Below are 21,391 nucleotides of genomic sequence, written 5' to 3'. Positions count from 1 at the left end.
GATAAGCAAAGGAGGTAGTTATTTCAGTAAGTGGTGCACTGAAAGTTATGCTTCTGGGGAAAAAAAGAAACAAAACTCAGTCCCTAATTCATACCTTTTACACATATAAATTTCAGAAAAAAGTAAAAGTTAAAAAGAAATAATGAAAGCATCTGAATTAGATAAAGAAGGATTACTTTCTACATTATGTTCCAATACACAAATTTTTGCAATAACTTTTATGATCCATGAAAAAAACAAAGACTGCTCCATTGCAGGATTAAGAATGGGGAGATGGGGTCAAGTTTTAATAGCATGGGGCATAAAAATAAGATACTAAGAACAAAGCCAGACTGTAACTAGGTGCTAATCACCCAGGCCAGTTTCCATCCCTTCCTGTGGAAGAGTGCCCTCTCCCAGTGACAGTATTTATTTACCAAGGAGCAAAAGTCTCCCCGAGCAATTCACTTAGCAGGAAGCTGGGTAAGAATCAGCACAGTGCATTAAATAGTTATTCATACATACAACAGAAATGAAACTGCAGAACAAAGTCTTGGTTTTCTCCTCACCTCCTTAGTTCCTGTTTTGGTGACTTTTGTTTTACATTTGTTATAGGTGGTGCTTTTTTGTGGCCTGACTTGAAATTTTAGGCAACATCTTAGAAATCTAGATCTAAGATCTTACAAATGCTTCTGACCACTGTCTGCCATGATGTACTTTGTAGAACACTATGTTGGGAGACATTAATAGAAATAACAAGAAAAAACATTCTTAGGCAAATAAGGTTAGAAATTGCTATACCTCCTCTTGGGGGGAAAAAACACGCAAAGTATATTATATTTCCATATTAAAGGCACTTCAGTGAAGAAAAGAGTTTAACTTTATTTAATATTATATGTTCCCCAAGTTTACTTTCTGTACAACACACACTTTTGGGACAATGTATGGTTAAAAAACAATATTCCACAATTTGTTGGGTTCTACTCTAGATCATCTTAAAAAAAAAAAAAAAAAAAAGGAACAACACAAAGTCTCTAGAAGTTTGAAGATTGGTTGACGTTCTCTCCCAAGAGATGAGGAAGCTGGTCCTAATTTTCTTCTGTTAGCAGATTCTCTGATTTCAGCTGGGCATTCCTTGTGTTGTCCAAGTTCAGGTGTTGGTATTTTCTTTTAAAAAAGCCACACTAAAACATAAGAGGGGAAGTACCCTAAGATACCCACATATTTTAGAAAACCATTATATAGTTGTTGCCAAAATAGCTCCTATAATCCTCTGCTTTTCATGCCTCCTCTGAATCTCTCCCTGATAATTGGATCCTTCAAGATCTGTCTTAAATGCTGCCTTTCCACAAGCCTTTTTTGGTGCTCATTCTCCAGTCAGAAGCGAAAAATCACCTTCCTTTGAATCCCCAAAGCTCCTTAACGTTTTTAACTTAACAAATTCTGCAAAGTATTATAGTTTTAGCTGTAATGGATCTTATTTATGTAAAAGTATGCAACCTATTATGGATAGTATGGCCTCATACATCAAGAAACTCACAAAGAGGGACACCCGGGTAGCTCAGTGGTTGAGCATCTGCCTTTGGCTCAGGGCATGATCCTGGGGTCCTGGGATGGAGTCCCAACTCAGGCTCCCTGTAGACAGCCTGCTTCTCCCTCTGCCTATGTATCTGCCTCTCTCTCTCTCTCTCTCTCTCTGTGTCTCTCATGAATAAATAAATAAAATCTTAAAAAAAAAAAAAAAAAAAACAGGAGAAGGAAAGCAAAGGATTTAAATAGGAGAATGATCATCACCTCCGTTTTAGGAAAATCTTTCTGTACTATTATTTCACAAGAGTAGAACTGACCTTGAATAGGATGACTGTGATCATAATCAAAGCCAAAAGGCCACCAAGAACGCTTCCAATGATGACAGGTAAATAATACTTCTCTTTCAGGAAGATGACAGTGATCTGGAACAAGACAAAGAGATCATCCAATATGTCTGCTAAAGCAGATGAGAAAACAATTCTACATGTTATTGTAAGGAGCAAAATATGAAAACTTGGCAACATTCTGTATATTGACCAAGGCCTGATGACAATAAAGAGGTAAGCTAAATGTCTCCTGATGCGGCATCTAAAATTATCTAATGAGACTTTCAGTTTCTGGTCCCACATGTAGAGTGCATGGTAAGCACCACCCTGTACTAACAAGTAAAAAGCTAAACAGACTGAAAAATCAACAACTCTTCTTGACTTCCTAAGAAGGAAGGACATTTGGCAAACTGCTGCCCCCAAGACTGGTGAGACAGATAGATAGATAAATACAGGGAGTAGAGGCTTCCCAGTGCTGGGGTAAGAAAACCTGATCTGTAACTGATCAATTACAAGCAGCTCAGTACTGACAACTTTCAAGAGTTAAAAACCCAAGGGAACCCAGTCATAAAGGAGCCCCCAACACTAGAATATTTTCCTCCAGGAACTTTACTAGGTTCCTACAGTAAATACTGGAAAAAATCCCTTTGTGCTTCTGGGAAGAGGAGAAGAAAAGGAACCATTCTGAAATAGCCAGAGCACTCTGTTTGGCCTACCCTCCAGGGAAACTAGTTAATGGAGCCTAACCTGCTAAGTAAGGTATTACCAGAGCCTAACTGAGCTGGGATAAGAGAAATACCTAGTTCAAGCCCACTCTAGATATATTGTCCCACCTAAGGGGGTTGAAAAACAAATGAGAAACACTTGTGAAGTTCACAGCCCAGAGGCATAGGATCACTAAGAGACTGAAACCTTATCATAGGATGGTAGAGCACTTCCCTTCCCCAAACCTCACCACATTAGTAAAGACCTATTTACAGCAGTTCCTTTTACCTAGTACATCATGTCCAGCTATCAGGAAAAAATTACCAGGAAAAAAAAATTATAAAACATACCAAAAGACAAAAAACACAATTTGAAGACACAAAACAAGCATCAGAACCAGAAATGGAAAGGACGTTTGAATTATCATACCTGGAATTTAAAACAACTATGATTAACATGGTAAGGGCTTTAATGGGTAAAGTAGACAGCATGCAAGAACAAAGACAAAGAATAGATAGGTAACGTAAGCAGAAAGATGAAAATCCCAGGAAAGAACCAAAAAGAAATGCTAGAGATTTAAAAAAAACAAAAAACAAAAAACAAAAAACACCGCACTGTAACAGAAATGAAGAATGCCTTTGATGGGCTCATTAGTAGACTGGTCATGGCTAAAGAATCTCTGAGCTAGATATACCAAAAGAATCCTTGAATATAAGACTTCTGGTCCACAGTACACTATTAGAAAAGTTTTTGGGGAATCAAAGTTATACATGGATTTTTGACTATGTGGGGAGGTGGAACCCCTAAATCCTCATGTTCAAGAGTCAACAGTACTTATAGCATTCTTCTATTAGAAGCCATCCCAGCATTGTTGTCTAAAGGCTGTCTCAATTTCAAGAGCCTAAGCTCTCTTCTCACTAGCAGGACTCAGCTGGAAAGCTCAGAGGACACTGCTTCCCAAGTAAGACCCACTTATGGCCCTCCCAAGTTGTGTTCTGCATACAGACCATGGCCAGAGCTTCTCAAGAGTCAGGTGGGGCCAGAGGGCCACCAAGACTTCTCTGCCCAAAACACTGAGGTCTTTTCACACATGTGCTTAAGCACCAAGGTCAGAGGGCTTTGGAGATAATTTCTGTATAGATTGGAAAGCTGGACAAATTTACCTTTAAGGGTTTTTTGGGGTTTTTGTTTGTTTGTTTGTTTGTTTTTGAGAGATAGTGAGCAAGCACGCAAACATGGGGAGGAAGAGGGAATCTCCAGGAAGAGGGAATCTCCACTCTGTGCTAAGCAGAGACTGTTGCAGGCTTGATCCCTTGACCCCAAGATCATAACCTAAGCTGAAACCAAGAGCTGGACGCTCAACCAGCTGAGCCACCCAGGCACCCCTAAACAAATTTACCTTTAAGGCCTCTTCCAATTAAGTAATAAATGTCAGTTACTTCCTATAGTTGACCTTCCAGGCAACTATTTGATTCAATTATTTTGAATAGAAGTAAGTTCTGGGCCTTGAGAAAGGAGGGAGCAAAGCAACAGAGGAGGAGGAACAACATGAAGAGAGCAGGTTTTTCTTCTATGGAAGAGTGAAGTAGAGGATTGCAGGGGGGAAGGACTTGAGAATCTGGGTTTAGGAAAATAATGTAAGGAAGTCTCAAGGTCACAGTGGTGTAATAGGACAGTTTCAAGTAGAAGAAACGCTATTCTTTCTCAAAGCCTCTTCCTTTTCCTCTTCTAAATCCACAGGCTGCAGAACTGCCCCCAAGCTACCCTAGTAAGGTGAAGAGAGCAGGAACCAGGATACTACTGCTTGTACTCAAATACTGATGGTGGCCTACCCAGCAATTATCCTCTCCTTGTAATTTTCATTCAGAAATCATGACTGGTCTAAGCTAATCATGACAGAGCTATTCCTCTTTGCCAGTGACTTGCATGAGATCTAGTTCTAACTGGAAAGATGTAAAGAGATAGCTGCTGGAAGTTTTTAGGAAAATTTCCCTCCCTAAAAGAAGGCACACTTAGAAAAAATCCTTTTGCTACCTATCTCTTGCTCCCTATTTTGTATCCTGCCACATGAAAACACAGCACTGGGAGAGATGGCATCTCTGTACTGGCCACAAGGGAAGGTGGCACCAACACATTGTAAGGCACAACATTCAGAGGAGCCAGGCTGTTGACCAAACAACAGATGCCTTTATGGTATATTAGTGGGAGTTTCCCTTCATGCAGATGAAATGGATACATGGCTATTTATACTCAGGTTCATTCTACCTTAGTTGTTTATTGTCAGGAACAACTTAATACTTTGCATAGGGTATTGAATTTATTAAAGAAAGGAAAATCATTATGGGGAAATCTATGTACAGAAATAAAAACATCAATAACAAGGGGAAATAAATTATTTACAGATGTGTATATATAAGAAACTTAACTATAATACTCTTTGAGAAGAGGGAGCTGGGGGCATGGGAAAGGGGGTAATGAGGAACCATTTACTTTTCATTTGATATTTTTCTGTAAGGCTTGGATTTTCTTGCTCTTCTATTTTTTTTTTTTTTTAAATCTGGGCAATGGGATATGGAGCACTTCTCTTTCCTCCATATAATTTTCTGTATTAGAAATACTTAAAAACAAAAGGAAACATTATATCTGACATGTCTGAAGAACTATTTCTCTCTTCTCCTCAAAGGAAACAGTGCACCTAATATTCAGCAATCTAGTCTCACTCTCAACATTCCCTCCAGTAATGATCATGCCTGATTAAAGAGCCCACAGATGTATTCTCTCTCAAGTCATTGCTGTTGGCAGGTGCAACTTTTTTTTTTTTATTATTATTTATTTATGATAGGCACACAGTGAGAGAAAGAGGCAGAGACACAGGCAGAGGGAGAAGCAGGCTCCATGCACCGGGAGCCCGACATGGGATTCGATCCTGGGTCTCCAGGATCGCGCCCTGGGCCAAAGGCAGGCGCTAAACCACTGCGCCACCCAGGGATCCCGGCAGGTGCAACTTAAACACATCTAGGTTAAGTGTCAATGGGATCATTTAGCCCATAGATCACAGACATCAGTTTGACTTGTGGTCACGCTTTTTGGAAAAGAAATCCCAAGGGTTCTAATATTTAGTTTAAAATTTATAAATGAAGCTTTGCACAGTGGCAGTATCATGGCCAATGAGGTTTATCCGAGGCGCGATTATTGCTAATTAAAATTTATAAATGAATTATACACTCCTGAGTAACTGGAAAATACTATAAATACTGATACTATACACTAGGAAGACATTCAATATATACAAAAAAAATTCTCACTTGGCAAATTTTGAAAATGCATTTTTTTAAAGACTTTATTTATTCATGAGAGACACACACACACACAGAGAGAGAAAGAGAGAGAGATAGAGAGAGAGAGAGAGGCAGAGACACAAGCAGAGGGAGAAGCAGGCTCCATGCACGGAGCACGACCTGGGACTCGATCCCGGGGCTCCAGGATCACACCCTGGGCTGCAGGCGGCGCTAAACCACTGCGCCACCAGGCTACCCTGAAAATACATTTTCAAATCAAAGTATACATACCTGTTGATTTCAGCCTAGTTATTTCAGCTTAGGCCTCTTATTCAACTGCCATTTTAAAGATGGAAAACCTGAGGCAGAAGCTAATTAATTCAAGATCACCGAGGCAGCTGGTGGCAGACTCAAGATCAGAGGCAATAGGACTGAAAAGAGGAAGAGTGCCTGTATAGGGGCTCTAAGGCTAGGCACAGTTTCTCCAGGACACTGCCCAGAAAACCAGAATATAGCCAGGGATTACCTTAGTTCTGTGATTCTCTGCATTCAGCCCCTCATATAGAGATTTGTTGAAAGATATTTCACCAAGGATCTGCAGTTCAGATACATCTCTCAGTAACTAGAAAATGGAGGGTAGATAAAATACATTTTAGACATGGGCTTATTGTTTTTGGACAGCATCATTTTCTTTAAACATGTTCTTTCTCCAGTATCCATTTGACAACCACAAAGTTACCAAAGCAAGAAACCTGCAGTCATTCCCAATTTCTTTTATTTTACACTTTACCTCTCACATCACAGCCCCACTCACCAGCCCCAAATCATTCTTGACGATTCTTTTTTTTCTTTCTCGCATCTGTCCCTTTTCTTCATCCCTCATTGCTACTTCTGCAGTTCAGATCTCATCATTCTCATGTGGGTCACTAAAACTTGATCCTAGTGCCCATTTTAGACTGAGTGATCAGGGAATGCCTCTCTAAGAAAGTAACATCTGAGCTAAATATAAGAAGCCACACACATGAAGATACAGGGGAAGAACAGCGTCATGCAGAAGGGACAGCAAGTACAAAGAGCCTGTGGCCAGGATAATACTGATAATAATAATAACAGAAAGGACAGAATAGCTGGAGTGTAAGAAGTGGGAAAGAGGAGAGCACTTGAAGATAAAGCGGAAGCGGCAGAGACAAGATCACGCAATGCCTTGCAGGCCATTGAAAAAGTATGTGTTTCACTCTAGGTGTATTCAAATATCACTTTTCTTTTCAGAGGCATGGCACACTATTTACTTTAAAAATAGCTGTTATGTGAAGAAAAGATTTGCAAAGAGCATGGCAAGAACAAAGACAGGAGGAAAAGACTGCAGCAGCCTGGGGAAAAGGTGGTGGCCTGAACTACAACAGCAGCAGCGGAGATGGAGAGAAGTGAATGGGCTTGGAACACATTTTGGAGGTGGAATGACAGCGCTTGTTCCTGGAACAGATATGGGGATGCAGGAAAGGAAGGAGTCACAAATACTGCCTAAGGTAAGTAAGTACAGTAAGTTACCCTAGCGAATTACCCCGAGTAATTGAGTCAAGAACAGATTGGGGCAGGGCAGCCCCGGGTCGCTCGCGGTTTAGCGCCGCCTTCAGCCCAGGACGTGATCCTGGAGGCTCGGGATCGAGTCCCACGTCGGGCTCCCGGTGCATGGAGCCTGCTTCTCCCTCTGCCTGTGTCTCTGCCTTTCTCTCTCTCTCTCTCTCTCTCTGTCATGAATAAGTAAATAAATAAAAAATAAAATACCTGCCGAGATGGATTCAAGGTCAGCTCTGCAGCCACCGTTATGTCTTCTCTGTTTGAGGAGATGGTACAGTTCACTGAATGCCACTTTTCCACACGCTGAAAAGGAAAGTCTGGTTACAGGGAGCACAGTCCCTTTCTGGGTGGAAAAGCTGAAAGCTTAGCACTTGGCAGCCGGGGCCCGTTAAGGTCCCCCCGGAGAGAGGGCGTGCACGCCTCAGCGCCCGCCCTGGCTCCAGCAACCCGGACGGTCCGCAGCTCCCGGACTCGGAGGGCCGGCTGGGGGCGCCTGAGGCCGGCCTGCACCTGCTCCCGTCCCCCGCTCACCCGCCACCTCCTCCCTCCCGCAGCCTCCCAGGACGGCCGCGCTCACCTGGGCACGATCGCTCCCACACACGTCCTCCTGCCCCTGCCTGCACACAGTGTGGGCCTGAAACGAGAGCCAAGCCAAGCCGGGAGGAGGACGCAACGCTGCGAGCCCGCCAGCCGCGCTCCCCCAACGCCGCGAGCCGTCGTGACGCGCAGGCGCCAGGCCGGACGCTAGGACCCGGCAGCCGCGCCGGCCCGCCCGTCGGCCTTAAGGAAGTCTCGCGGTGTTTGCATTTGAACCTCGGGCGGGTACCGACCATGGCGGCCTCGGCGCCGCTACCCGGGAACCGGCTCTTCCGAACGTACGGGAACGTGGGCGGCGGGAGGCCGCGGCGGGGGCCGGACCGCGCAGCGGCGCAGTGGTTCCCGCCGCAGGACCGGAAGCGTTTTTTCAGCAGCAGCAGCAGCAGCGACGCCAGCAGCGGCGGCCCCTCGGGGTCTGTAGCTTCCGACGATCCCGACGACCCTGACTTCCTCGGCCTTCCGGCGGGTCGGCGGCGGCGGCGCCCGGGCGGCAGAGCCTCCAGGGACCGGCCGAGTCTGATCGCGACCCCCCGACGCCTCAGGCTGCGAGCCCGGCCCCCGCAGAAGTGCAGCACCCCCTGCGGCCCGCTCGGCCCGCCGCCCTTCCCGAGCGACGACCCAGGCCGCCCCAGCCCGGACCTCAGTGCGTGCGGCCAGCCCGGCGACGGCGGCGAGCTGGGCACCAGTGCCTCCCTTTTCAGCAGTCCGGTCTCTCCCGGCCCCGGCCCCCCGGCCCCGGGAGACAGTGTCCTCTGCACCGGACCCTCCGCCTCCTTGGATGTGGCCTCTGAAGTCCCGGGCGGCTTGCACCTCCCAGCAGCTTCCCTGGACACACCACCCCTCCACGGCTTCCAGGAGGCAGCAGGAGGAGGCAGGTTCACCAGGTTGGCCCACCAAGCCCGTGCGAGCCTCAGGTCAGCTCTCTTTAATATTATGGACTTTGGAAACTCTGAAGATTCTGAGTTTGGAGCAGATGGGAGGAATATGAGGGGGTCTTGCTGTGAAAAGGAGCAGACAAGGGGGAGTCTGGAGAGGCCAGGTTTATCACGCATGGGTACGAAGAGGGCCACAGGCCACGACTCCTGTCAGGAGGTGAGGTCTCCAGGGGCTGCCCAGATGGACTGTGAGGAGGCTGACGGTTTCGGGAGCTGTATTGTATCTGGAGAAACCAACAGGCCTGAGAGAACCAGGCCTAGGCGAAAAAGGAAACTTGAGGAAACAGTAGAAACCTCCCTTATCCATTGCCACCAGTTTAAGAGCCAAAAGATGGAAAAAGACTCATTCCTCACACAGGACCTGACTCACTTACAAAACTCATGCTCTTGGACCAAAGCCAGGGCTTCCTTCAGTCTCCACAAGAAGAAGATGGTGACTGCTGTGTCAGAAGTATGCAGCAGCCACACCATTGCCAGTTCTCTCTCTGGGTCCCTCATATCTGAATGTTTAAGCCCTCCTGTTATGATCAGAACAAATAGTGCTCTATCTCCTTGGCACTGCTCTTCCATGTACTTGCTAACCCCCTTAAAGACACTACACGTCACAGACAAAAAAGCATCTGACGCTGCAAAGGTTTATGGAGAGTGCAGTCAGGAAGGTCCTGTCCCCTTTAGCTATTGCCTTTCCACAGAAAAACTTGAGTGCTGTCAGAAGATTGGGGAAGGGGTGTTTGGTGAAGTGTTTCAAACAATTGTTAACCACACACCTGTTGCCCTAAAAATCATTGCTATTGAAGGACCAGATCTAGTCAATGGAGCCCATCAGAAAACTTTTGAGGAAATTCTGCCAGAGATCATCATCTCCAAAGAGTTGAGCCTCTTGTCTGATGAGGTATACAACCGTACAGAAGGCTTTATTGGTTTGAACTCCGTGCACTGTGTTCAAGGATCTTACCCTCCCTTGCTCCTCAGAGCCTGGGACCATTATAACTCAACTAAAGGGTCTGCAAATGACCGGCCTGACTTTTTTGAGGAGAACCAACTCTTCATTGTACTGGAATTTGAGTTTGGAGGGACTGAGTTAGAGCAAATGAGAACAAAGTTGTCCTCCATGGCTACTGCAAAGAGCATTCTACACCAGATCACTGCATCCCTCGCAGTGGCAGAGGCATCACTGCACTTTGAGCACCGAGACTTACATTGGGGGAACGTGCTCTTAAAGAAAACCAGCGTCAAAGAGCTCCGCTACACCCTCAATGGGAAGACAAGCACCATCCCCACCCATGGACTGCAAGTCAATATCATTGACTACACCCTGTCACGGTTGGAGCGGGATGGAATTGTGGTGTTCTGCGACATTTCCATGGATGAGGACCTATTTACAGGTGAAGGTGACTACCAGTTTGAGATCTACAGGCTAATGAGGAAGGAGAACAACAACTGCTGGGGTGAATATCATCCTTATAATAATGTGCTCTGGCTCCATTACCTCACAGATAAGATTCTGAAACAGATGACCTTCAAGATTAAATGTAACACCCCTGCCATGAAACAAATGAAGAGAAAGATCCAGCATTTCTATAGGACAATGCTGAACTTCAGCTCTGCCACTGACTTGCTTTACCAACACAGTCTCTTCAAGTAAGCTGGAGGTGCCCTACTGCCCAGACAGAGGGTACCGGTTTTAAAACCTCCGATGCTATTATTTTCAGTCTCCATTCCCAGAGCAAAGTGGAATTCCCATTCTGAATGTTTCTGGGAATTAACAAATGTTCTTTAAAAATAAACTATGCATGGGAACAAATAATTACAATTTATAAGCCTTCTTTTTGTCAACTGAGTCCATTCTATAAATGCCTTTCTATATATTCATTTTTTTACCTTGACATTTCATGTATCCTGAGCAAAAAGAAAAACAAAAAATTCAGGAAAGCCAAAGGCCTCAACTTTCATAGTGATCAGAACCTGTTGCTGTAGGTATCATAAGGGAAACATACTACAGATGGAGAGTCAGCTGAGGGCGAAGAGGCTATAGCAAACCAGAGACAGAGACAGACTGGAGGGAGGAAAGGAAGATGGTAAATTTATAGGGAGAAGTTCAAGAAATAGCTCCTGTTTATCAAGCTTATTTGCCAATCACAAAGAGAAGCAAAATTTATCAGTTTTTCAAAGGGCAAATGAATGTCTCCATGGGTATTAAGAAGGTTTGAATTTTTGCTAATTTTTCATCGAGGGAAGGAAAATAAGTGTTGCTTTAAGAGCTGAATGGTTGATATTTCTTGTGAAGATGATTTTGGCAATTTACTCCTAATGTGTTCCCAGGTTAACTAGACTTGGTTTTACTCCTTTTCTAGAACTCTGGTTTTATACCTTTGAGAATCCACAGTCACTCTGGAAAGATGTGATCATGATAAAGAAATATCCCCAAGTACCTGAATTTTTGTAAGGTTTCTCACTCTTATGAACTGATGACCTTGTAATGTGATTGGAATGCAAATGTGCAGCTTGAATTCAGCTCCAAAGAGATTTTCCCCATGTATCTACAAAATAAAATCAGAGAGTGGGAATTCAGGTGTTGTTTTGCCAACTGTAACTTTGCAATAATAAGCATTAAATACTTACGCTGAAGAGGAATTCTTTATAGACAGAAAGCCCCTGGCTTGTGTTGATGTACATCACTGAAGGTCTGCAAATGAGAGGGTATTTGTTAGGCCTCAAGGGCCCCCTTCTTTCAAGTGAGCCTGAATGCTACCACCTGGGTACACTAGGACAGAGGGCTCTAGGTCCTTAAGAAGAGTCAAGGCTGAGTATCAAAATGTAAAGTGGTGATAGGGCAGTGTGGGTCAGATGGAATACTTGGATTCTGTGCCTTTGGACTGGTTCTGTGTCTGGTTAGTAGTCTTCGGCAGCCTTTTCTCCTCCCTACTCAATCCCACAGCTCCTCTTGTCCGCTTGTTAGCATTATGTCAGTGATCTTTAGTATTGAGACCAGTTAGCCCTGCTCCTCCTTTGATCACTACCCAGAGGATTTCTAAGGACCCAACTGTTAGTGCCCCAGCAATCAGGAGCAGCCCAGGTTTTAAACAGGCTCCCATCAGCGCTAGGAATGTCCACCCTGACCACCTGAAGCTACAGATGTCAGCCCCTTGGAAGTACTTACTTGGGCAGAACTGCAATGAAGGCATGCTTGAATTGAAGGCTGATCTCTCTGACCAAAGACCTTCTTTCATTGAAACTAGGAAATAAGAGTGTCAGTTGACAGCATACCCACTTTGTATATAGCTGTTTATATACCTTGGCTTCTCAGGGTCAATGAGGGTCAGATAAGATGCTTGAAGATAAGTAATTAGAGTGCAGAAGATTTGCTAGAAGACCATACTTGGAGAAACACTGATTTTAAAAGGGTTTCTCAATCTTGAACAAGAATGACATTTTGGACCAGATAATATTTTGTGAGAGGCGGCCTTATACTGTACGATGTTTAGGAGCATTGCTGGCCTCTAGCCACTAGATACCAGAAGCCCTCATCCCACAAGTTGCAACCAAAAGTGTTTTCAGGCATTGCCCTCCAAGGGGCAGAGTCATCCCCATTTGAGAATCCTTCACCATTATACCCTACCCCCAATACACAGAAGCTTTGCAGATGAAAGAGCTTCTCCAGAGTTAAATGAACCAGATTTAGAACTTATGTTCAATTCTCATTTACCAGATCATACTGTAGTTTTGTTCTGTGTGTCAATAAAAGAACATTTTAAATATCTCTGAAAACAAGAAGGGAAAGCCAAGTCACTGCAGCAGCAGATTCTTTCTGTGGGTTCACTAAGGCCCTTCTTCCTGGGCAGCGATGGAGCTCTTGGAGCTATGGAGTTCTTACACATGCATGTGGAAGGGAGACTTCTTCCAGAGCCACAGCCTGGGCCTGCTGTGACACAGGCACTACTTACTTGGAGACAGCCACAGTGATGTTAGCTGTCCTCTCTGGAAAACCATTCTCCTCTAGCTGCCAAACTACTGAAAAGTTTCCCTATGAAAAAAAAAAAAGAGAAAGAAAAGGTCATTTGATTCTTCTCTATGCCACTCACAATTTAAAGTGCTTCCTACTAACTAAACAGACCTGGGAAACAATTCATAGGCCTCACATTTTTGTAGCACAGCATGAGCCTCACTATTATTCCACATGAGCCTCACAATGTCATTACAGAGTAAGCAGGGCAGACAGCATTATTCCCCTATTACAGTTGAGGAAACCACTTCAGAGCTTTACCACAGCACAGAGGTCATCAATGGCAGATGGGGGACTCACCTCAACTAGTAACTTTGGGCCTGCTGCTCCTCCTATACTACTCCCAGCTTCACACTGCTATATGGGGGTGAGCCAACAGTTTATGGCTATATCCCCGACCCCACCACTCCCTACTTTGAGAGCAAATTTGGCAGCTCTAAGCTCTGCTATGGATTTATTATGGTAAAGAGAAATGTGGAGACCACAACTAAGATTCAGTTGAGATGTAGGAGACACCACCTCCAAGTTAGCAAGAGTCAGCTAACCAAAACACTCACAGATGACCTCCTGAGAATAGGGTGACCAATCTTGCAGTTCATGACCAGCACAGAAGCATTGGGCTTAGGATCATCACACTGAATGTCTGGAGAAGGAGGCTGTTAACACAAAGAAGACACTATTCTTAAAGAGCAAGAAAGGGAGCAGTTTCCTCACACCAATTCAACAAACATTGACTGATTTTCTACATGCCAGACATCTGCCAGGAGCTTTGGGATGCAAATCAGACTTGGTCTCTGTCTTCCTCCCAAGCTGGGCAGGAAGAATCAGTAGTAGATGGTTGAGGAACTTTTAAATACAAGGCCTAAGGAGTGGTTCTGTGAAAGGTACAAGGAAAAACAATATTGAAAGAGGTGAAATCCAACAAGGAGGCATCTGTAAAGTCTTCATGGGGAAGGAGACATTTGACTGTACCAATGCAAACTTAACATACTGAGATGGGCTGGAAGGTAAGCATGAGCCCAACACTGCCACATAGCCTTTCTCAACCAGGGCTCCTCTCCTGGTCCACTGACTATGGAAAGGTGAATTCAGTGACAATTTTTTTAATTCTCCCAAGGGTAGCACAGCACTAGTTCCACTATAGAAGCCTATAATTTCATTATTTTCATATAATGAATTCTTGTTCTGTCCCTAGCCTAAGACCCTAGGGACAAACCTAGCTTGAAAAAGCCAGGCTGGGATGCCTGAGTGGCTCAGCGGTTAGGTGTCAGCCTTCAATTCAGGGCGTGTTCCCGGTCTGGGGTTTGAGTCCCGCATCAGGCTCCCGCGAGGAGCCTGCTTTTCCCTCTGCCTATGTCCCTGCCTCTCTCTCTGTGTGTGCCTCTCCTGAATAAATAAAAATAAAATCTTTAAAAAAAAAAAGAAAGAAAGAAAGAGAAAAGAAAAAGAAAGAAAGAAAGAAAGAAAAAGAAAGAAAGAAGAAAGAAAGAAAGAAAGAAAGAAAGAAAGAAAGAAAGAAAGAAAGAAAGAAAGAAAGAAAGAAAGAAAGAAAAGGCCAGATTTACTGACTCCTTACAATGAGGAAAACTGCACTGTGGTATGTATCACCAAACAAAAGCAAAGACAATTATTAAAGGATTCTGGGGAAGGTGGAGTTCAGGCGATAGAGAAGTAAAGCAGAGGGATCCCTGGGTGGCTCAGTGGGATTTAGCGCCTGCCTTTGGCCCAGGGCAGGGATCCCTGGGTGGCTCAGTGGGATTTAGTGCCTGCCTTTGGCCCAGGGCGTGATCCTGGAGTCCCGGGATCAAGTCCCATGTCGGGTTCCCTGCTTGGAGCCTGCTTCTCCCTCTGCCTGTGTCTCTGCATCTCTTTGTGTGTGTGTATCTCTCATGAATAAATAAATAGAATCTTTATTTTTTTAAAGATTTATTTATTTATTTATTTATTTATTTATTTATTTATGATAGACATAGAGAGAGAGAAGAGAGGCAGAGACACAGGCAGAGGGAGAAGCAGGCTCCATGCCAGGAGCCCAACACGGGACTCAATCCTGGGACTCCAGGATCACGCCCTGGGGCAAAGGCAGGCGCTAAACCGCTGAGCCACCCAGGGATTCCCCTGAATAAGATCTTTAAAAAAAGAAAAGTAAAGCAGAGTTTTGATGGGCTCAAAGTAAAGCAAGGTTTTGTGTGTAAAAGGGTCAATCAGCATCAGGTCTGGACCCAGGGATTCATTTCACTGGGAAACTCTTAGGGTGGATTTGTAAAGTTGTGTCCAGAAGTGTGTTATCTGAAGATCTGCACCTCAGATGGAAAACGAGACTACTTCTCTTCCAAGTGACTTAATATTCTCCAGTCAAGTGAGATAGTTTCATAATTACAGACAGAACTTCAAGCAGCAGAGTTTTCTGATTGCCTATGATTTTAGAGAATATTTCTCAGTGTTACAATACTTCACAGCTGTAGGATGCCCTTGGGAGAAACACTGTTTCCTGTTATCTTGCAGCTGGCTTTGGGTCTGTGACCCCAGGCTAATGAGTAGCAGGGCAGACTACTTTCCCAGTGCAGGCTCTTGTTTTAGAAATTCTTTCCATCTCAGAACCCTGGTTAAGAAAGGGTGCAGGCAAGAAGCAGTGACGGCAGAACAGCAGCACTGAAGATTCTGTAGGCAGAGAATAATGTGACTGGGCTCACAGCACAGCATGCAGTTGGATTGGAGGGGATTCATCTCATCAATAATCATTTATTGGATGGACCAGGATGAGACTGGAGGCAGAGAGACCAGTTAGGAGGTTGCCATAAAAAAATAAAAAAAAAATTTAAAAAAAGCAGGTGGGAAGCCCGGGTGGCTCAGTGGTTTGGTGCTGCCTTCAGCCCAGGGTGTGATCCTGGAGTCTCGGGATTGAGACCCACATCGGGCTCCCTGCATGGAGCCTACTTCTCCTCTGCCTCTGCCTCTGTGTGTGTGTGTGTGTGTCTCTTATGAATAAATAAATAAAATCTTAAAAAAAAAAAAGAAGGTATACAGGGGGGAAAGCCATGAGTGGCATGTTTCCAAAACTGCCATCATAGTTACCTTGTGTATCCTCTTAAACTGTAGGTTTCTGGGGTAACTCAAATCCATGCTCGTCATGTAGGAATCTTCCCCAGAGTTAGTTAGGTTAATGTTCATAGTCAGCTCCTTTGTGAGACCCACCACCAATTCCTGCCTGCACAGTGTAGGCAAATAGATACATGTTACCAGTTTATTTAATCTGTAAAAACTTCAATACAGTACAATAGCACATTCTTAATTAACTCCTTAAATTGCCTAAAGGATACATTTAGCCTAGATTTTCTTCCCCTCAACATAAGCAAATGCCTGGACTGCCACACCCACCTCAGTTGCTGTATGAGATGATAATGGCTACCATTTATTTGGTGCTTACTATATGGTAGGGACTGTGCTAAATGAAATCCTTCACATCCTCAATTAATCCTCATAATAATCCTATAAAATAGTATGGTTACTCTCCTTTTCATAGAAAAGCAAACAGAAGCCAAGAGAGTCTAACTCATTTGCCTAAGGTCTAGCAATCCCAAAAGAGGGTTGGGAAAATTATATTTAAATCCTCTTTCTACTTCCAATTCAGTGCAACCCTAGGCAAGACACTTCATGAAACACAAATTCATACATTTTGCATATACTTATGGAGTACTTTCTCTGTGCCAGATACTTCTGCTCAATACTGAAGATTAGTGGTGCATGAGACAGGTACGGCCCCTACCCCTTTCTTGGCCTCAGCTCTCCCATCCACAAAATCATTCAGGCCCTTCCAATTTAAAGATTAGTTTAAAACAATCTATTCAGACTGGAGAAGAGAAGACTTGGAGGGTTTGTGAGAGCTTCCTTCAGTCCACAGAGGTGCTGTGGGGCCCCAGAGGATAATACTACTGTCCACAATTGAGCTTTACAGAAAAACATTAACAATACAAAGAAAATCTCCTAGCGGGCAGCCCCGGTGGCTGGGTGGTTTAGTGCCGCTTTCAGCCCAGGGCAGGATCCTGGAGACACAGGATCGAGTCCCGCGTCAGGCTCCCTGCGTGGAGCTTGCTTCTCCCTCTGCCTGTGTCTCTGCCTCTCTCTCTTTCTCCCCTCTGTGTGTTCTAGTGAATAAATAAATAAAATATTAAAAAAAAAAAGAAAGAAAAGAAAATCTCCTAGCCATCTGAACTGTTCAAAAACAGAATATGAAGCTCTGGGAAGCAATGTGACATGTGTTTTGTTGTTATATTGTTTTTGTTTTATCACAGCTGAGAAAAAGATAGAGGAGGAGGGGGTCGGGGACAGAGACAGCTGGAGCCTGCAGTGGAAATCCTGGGTAAGACAGTAGTGGTGGGGATACAGAGAAGGGACTGAAGCCAAATATGGTAACAAGAGCAACAGAGAGAGGGGTCAAGGATGAAGGCTGAATTTTCATCTCAGATGACCAAGTGGTGCTATTCATGAGAGAGAACACTGGAAGAAGACCAGAGGGTGGCAGTCGACCAGACAAGTTCAGTCAAGGATGTAATGAGAAGTACCTATGGCATAACAAGGTAGAGATGTTGAAACATCAATTGGATATACTGTTCTAGAGCCCAGGAGAGAGATCTGAGAGCCACTGGAATATTTCACAGGGATTCTTAACCTAAGGGCCATGGACAGTTTCAGAGGGCCCCAAATACAAACACATATTCACATATGATCTTCTAGGGAGAAGGGTCTGTAGTTTTCCTTAGATTCTTTAGGAGTCTATATCCACAAAAAAGGTGGAAAACACTGAAATATTTAGATGCTAAAGACTAGACTCAATACTTTGGAAAAAGAAAAGACTGCTTTCTATTTACACTAGGGGGCAATGGAGGGCCAGTTGTGTGTGTTCTATATATCACAAGGAGTTGGCTGGGAAGGAAGTTCTTGGCTGTAATTAATTCCTGTTGGAAACAGCTGCATCTGTTTATTAGGCTGGATTCCAAAGCACTCAAAAATCTTCAATTGGATTCTTAGTAATTGAGATGAGCTAGGCCATCCAAAGTCCTACAAATGTCTATGAAAAGGCTTATCAGGACTCAGGCAACAGTGTTCTTGCCCACAGAGGCCAACTCTGGCCACCATGTTACGTATATAACACTAGTAGCTGGGGAGGGCATTTTAAGACCATCTCATGTCCAAAGCCAAACTCCTTATGTCTTCCTCTCTACCCTGCCTTCCAAAATCATCCTTCTAAAGGCATCCTCAATTCAGTTCTTGGCAGTGCCATTGTTCTGGAGTTCAATGTGATCCAACAGAACTTTTACAGTAATGGAAATAGTCTATATCTGTGCTATATGTGAGTGTTGAGTACTTGAATGTGCTTAGATCAACTGAGGAACTAAATTTTTAATTTACTTAATTTTAATTAAATAGCCAAATGTGACTAGTAGCTACTGTACTGGGCAGCAAAATTCTAGATGCTCAGGATGAAATGATGGAAGCCACCTTAGACCCTTCTCTTTCACTCCCCACATCTAATCAGTCATCAAATCCTGTGGGCTCTAATTTCAAAATAGAACTACCTTCAACTGCTACCACTGTGGCCCAAGTCATCATCACTTCTCACCTGAGTTATTATAATAGGTCCTTACTATCTCCCTGCTTACATCTTTGCTCTTGCAGTCTACAACACAGCAGCAAGAACAAGCCTGTTAAAATGCAAGATCCTGTCATTCCTCTAGCTTCCTAGTTCACAGTAAAAGCCCTGAAGCAGGGCCTCAGAAGCCCCGAATAACTGTTCTTCCTGCCCTGACATTACCTCTCCCCCTTCCTTATTCTATTGCAACCACACTGGTATCCTGGCCGTCCCTCCACCTCCAACTATGCTCCCAGATCGTGGGTGTTGGGTCGGCATTATATTTTTTCCCATTCCCCCCCCCCCCCTCAACCTCTTCCTTTGTGCACCAAAACACCACCTCAGTGAGCCCTTTATTGACCATTCGAAAACTGCAACCCACCCCTACCCAGCACTTTCTCCCACCTTCCCTGCCTTTTCTTCATAATACATCTCATCAACATAAAATTTACCTATTATCTTCTCCTCCTAAAATACCAAATGGCAAGAATTTTAGTCTGTATTGTTTTCTGATGTATCTCCAGCATCCAGTATAGAGTGCTTGGCACAGAGGAGATGCTCCATAAATATTTAATGAATTACTTAGGTAATTTGGTTAAGAGGTGAGCCAAGGAAGAGGCTACTCTAACTGAGGTAGTCCTAGGAGCAAGAAACACTGCATTATGAAAACAGAATTATCCAGAGTGTCAAGAAACCTGGGTTTAAGTCCACCAAATTACCACTGTGACCCCACAGTCCCTCAACTATTGGGTCTGTTCCCTAATCTATAGAACAGGAATACAAATCTCTTGCCTCCCTCATGGTGTGGCTGAGGACCCAATGAGAAAATAAATGCAAAGCCCTTTGTGGGCCACAAGGAAAAGTCAATTGTGATGAGGGGTTTGCCCAGGTAAGCCTCCAGGAAGAAGTTAATTGCAGAAACTCTGATGACTAGATCCAACTCACTGAGAGATAGTGGTGGCCATCTGAAACTCAGCAACACAAAAAAACTTATTCTTGCAGGCCTTCTCATAGGGCAGCTGTAACCAAACAGAGAGAAGCAGGGGTCAGCCCAGGGATACCACCATCGCCATCCCCAGTAGCTTTGCCTCGTGATCTTCTCCTTAGGACACACCTCTTCTTCCTTACACTCTGAGAAGTACAGGTACGAGCAAGTGAAGTCTGATAGGCTGGGGTTGTGCCCATATGGCCAAGAGAGCTGTGACTGTGACATTCCTTGACCTGTAGGGGATAGGGAGTGTGCTTGGTCTTACAACACAGTACACCATGACTCAGGCCTCTGGCCAAGGCAAAAAATGGAGTGACCTTCATGGAATGGTGGGGGTGACTGTCACATTTATATCACGTGAATTAAGCTGCAAGGCTCACAACATACTCCTTTAAACATTTTGGGGAGGAAAACCTAAGTGAATAAAAGCTTCCTTAGTCTTTTTAAGTAGAAACAGAACAGCAGGGGCAGGAATAGGGGATGCTTAATTAAGTATTAACAGGTCAGTCCTGTGAGGTTCTTGTCCCCCGTGGCCAGTCTTCTCTATAGGAAAGGAACTGCATCTCTTTTTTATTATGAGGGAAACATAGCCAGCTCCTTAATAGGAAAATCTCTGTATTTACATCCCTAACACCCAGTGACCACCTCAACAGCTTCTGCAAAGACTTACCATGGCCTGGAGCTGGAATAGGAGCTCAATGCTAGAAAGGAAACCTACTTCCTAGAAAAGGAGATGCAGTTTGCAGAAGTCAAATCTTGGAGCTCTAATCTGGCTGGTTAATAGTTTGAGGCAGGTTTTCTTGTTTGTTTGTTTGTTTGTTTGTTTTTTGTTTTTTAGTTTTACTTTTAATATAGCCAAGTAGCCTGCTTTTTCACCCAACCCCAATGTAAGAGAGCAGGATTAAACCATGTAAGCTCCCAGCTAGACTCATTCTTTGGAAACATCTATGTGCTTAACCCAACATCAAATAACCCCCACCCCCCCACCCAATTTTATTGGCGGAATATTTTTTTTTAATCTCTTTTTTGGACCATCAAAGTAATAATTGATTAAGGTAAGAATCATGAATGATGTTATGTAAGATATAAATACATAATCTCAAAGCATCTCCCCATAAGTATTAATTACAAAGGAACAAATCAAAGGGTGTGCTTCCTGATACTGTGCAACTAGAAGGAAACAACTTCACTTCTGTGATATTCCTGCCAAAAAAATGCATAACCTGAATGTAGTTATGAGGAAATATATTCTACAAAATAACTGGCCTGTTATTTGACTCTTTAAAAATGATAAAGTCATTAAAGACAGAGACAGGCTGAAATACCATTGCAGATTAAAGGAGTCTAAAGATAAGTAATGAGGGATCCCTGGGTGGCGCAGCGGTTTGGCGCCTGCCTTTGGCCCAGGGCGCGATCCTGGAGACCCAGGATCGAATCCCACGTCGGGCTCCCGGTGCATGGAGCCTGCTTCTCCCTCTGCCTGTGCCTCTGCCTCTCTCTCTCTCTCTCTCTCTCTCTGTGTGTGTGACTATCATAAATAAATTTTTAAAAAAATTTAAAGATAAGTAATGAAAAAATGTAATGAATGATCCTGGACCAGAAAAAAAAAAAAAAAAGTACTCTTTTGCTATACATGACATTAATAGGACAGCTGGTGATATCTGAATAAAGTTTGTACACTACTAGACAGTAACACTTTATCACTGTTAATTTCCTGATTTTGGTCCTTGTACTGTGGTATTGTAAGAGAATGCCCTTATTTTTTAGGAAATATATACTGAATGGGATGCCTGGGTGGCTCAGTGGTTGAGTGTCAGCCTTTGGCTCAGGGTGTGGTTCCAGA

General features: G+C 44.0%; 2 protein-coding genes and 1 pseudogene across 4 annotated transcripts in view; 2 read left to right on the top strand and 1 right to left on the bottom strand.

Moving 5' to 3' along the window:
- Positions 1-21,391, bottom strand: part of ITGAE (integrin subunit alpha E) — a 67,409-nt gene that overhangs the window by 2,607 nt on the left and 43,411 nt on the right. Inside the window, exons 20-31 of one of the 3 annotated variants that reach the window (XM_072778947.1) lie at positions 19,506-19,579; positions 16,007-16,139; positions 13,489-13,587; positions 12,873-12,952; positions 12,089-12,163; positions 11,551-11,614; positions 11,361-11,468; positions 7,974-8,030; positions 7,604-7,699; positions 6,345-6,440; positions 1,827-1,931; positions 842-1,163 (exon numbers count right to left, since the gene is read on the bottom strand). In XM_072778947.1, coding sequence (XP_072635048.1) covers positions 1,068-1,163; positions 1,827-1,931; positions 6,345-6,440; positions 7,604-7,699; positions 7,974-8,030; positions 11,361-11,468; positions 11,551-11,614; positions 12,089-12,163; positions 12,873-12,952; positions 13,489-13,587; positions 16,007-16,139; positions 19,506-19,579 — 1,083 coding nt within the window. In that variant the 3' untranslated portion in view covers positions 842-1,067. Of the gene's footprint in view, positions 1-841; positions 1,164-1,826; positions 1,932-6,344; positions 6,441-7,603; positions 7,700-7,973; positions 8,031-11,360; positions 11,469-11,550; positions 11,615-12,088; positions 12,164-12,872; positions 12,953-13,488; positions 13,588-16,006; positions 16,140-19,505; positions 19,580-21,391 lie in introns of those variants that run through there. The other 2 variants (XM_072778948.1, XM_072778949.1) reach the window with 2 other exon arrangements.
- On the top strand, positions 5,679-5,827 carry LOC140607700 (U4 spliceosomal RNA; annotated as a pseudogene).
- On the top strand, positions 8,194-10,735 carry HASPIN (histone H3 associated protein kinase). The gene has a single exon (XM_072778950.1). The coding sequence runs from the start codon at positions 8,228-8,230 to the stop codon at positions 10,571-10,573; it is 2,346 nt and encodes a 781-aa protein (XP_072635051.1). The 5' UTR covers positions 8,194-8,227; the 3' UTR covers positions 10,574-10,735.

This window comes from Canis lupus, chromosome 16 (assembly GCF_048164855.1).
Source record: "Canis lupus baileyi chromosome 16, mCanLup2.hap1, whole genome shotgun sequence".
In the NCBI taxonomy this organism is placed as follows: Eukaryota; Metazoa; Chordata; class Mammalia; order Carnivora; family Canidae; genus Canis; species Canis lupus.
Note: the sequence above shows the minus strand (reverse complement) of the source record. Positions and strands in the feature narration are given on the sequence as shown.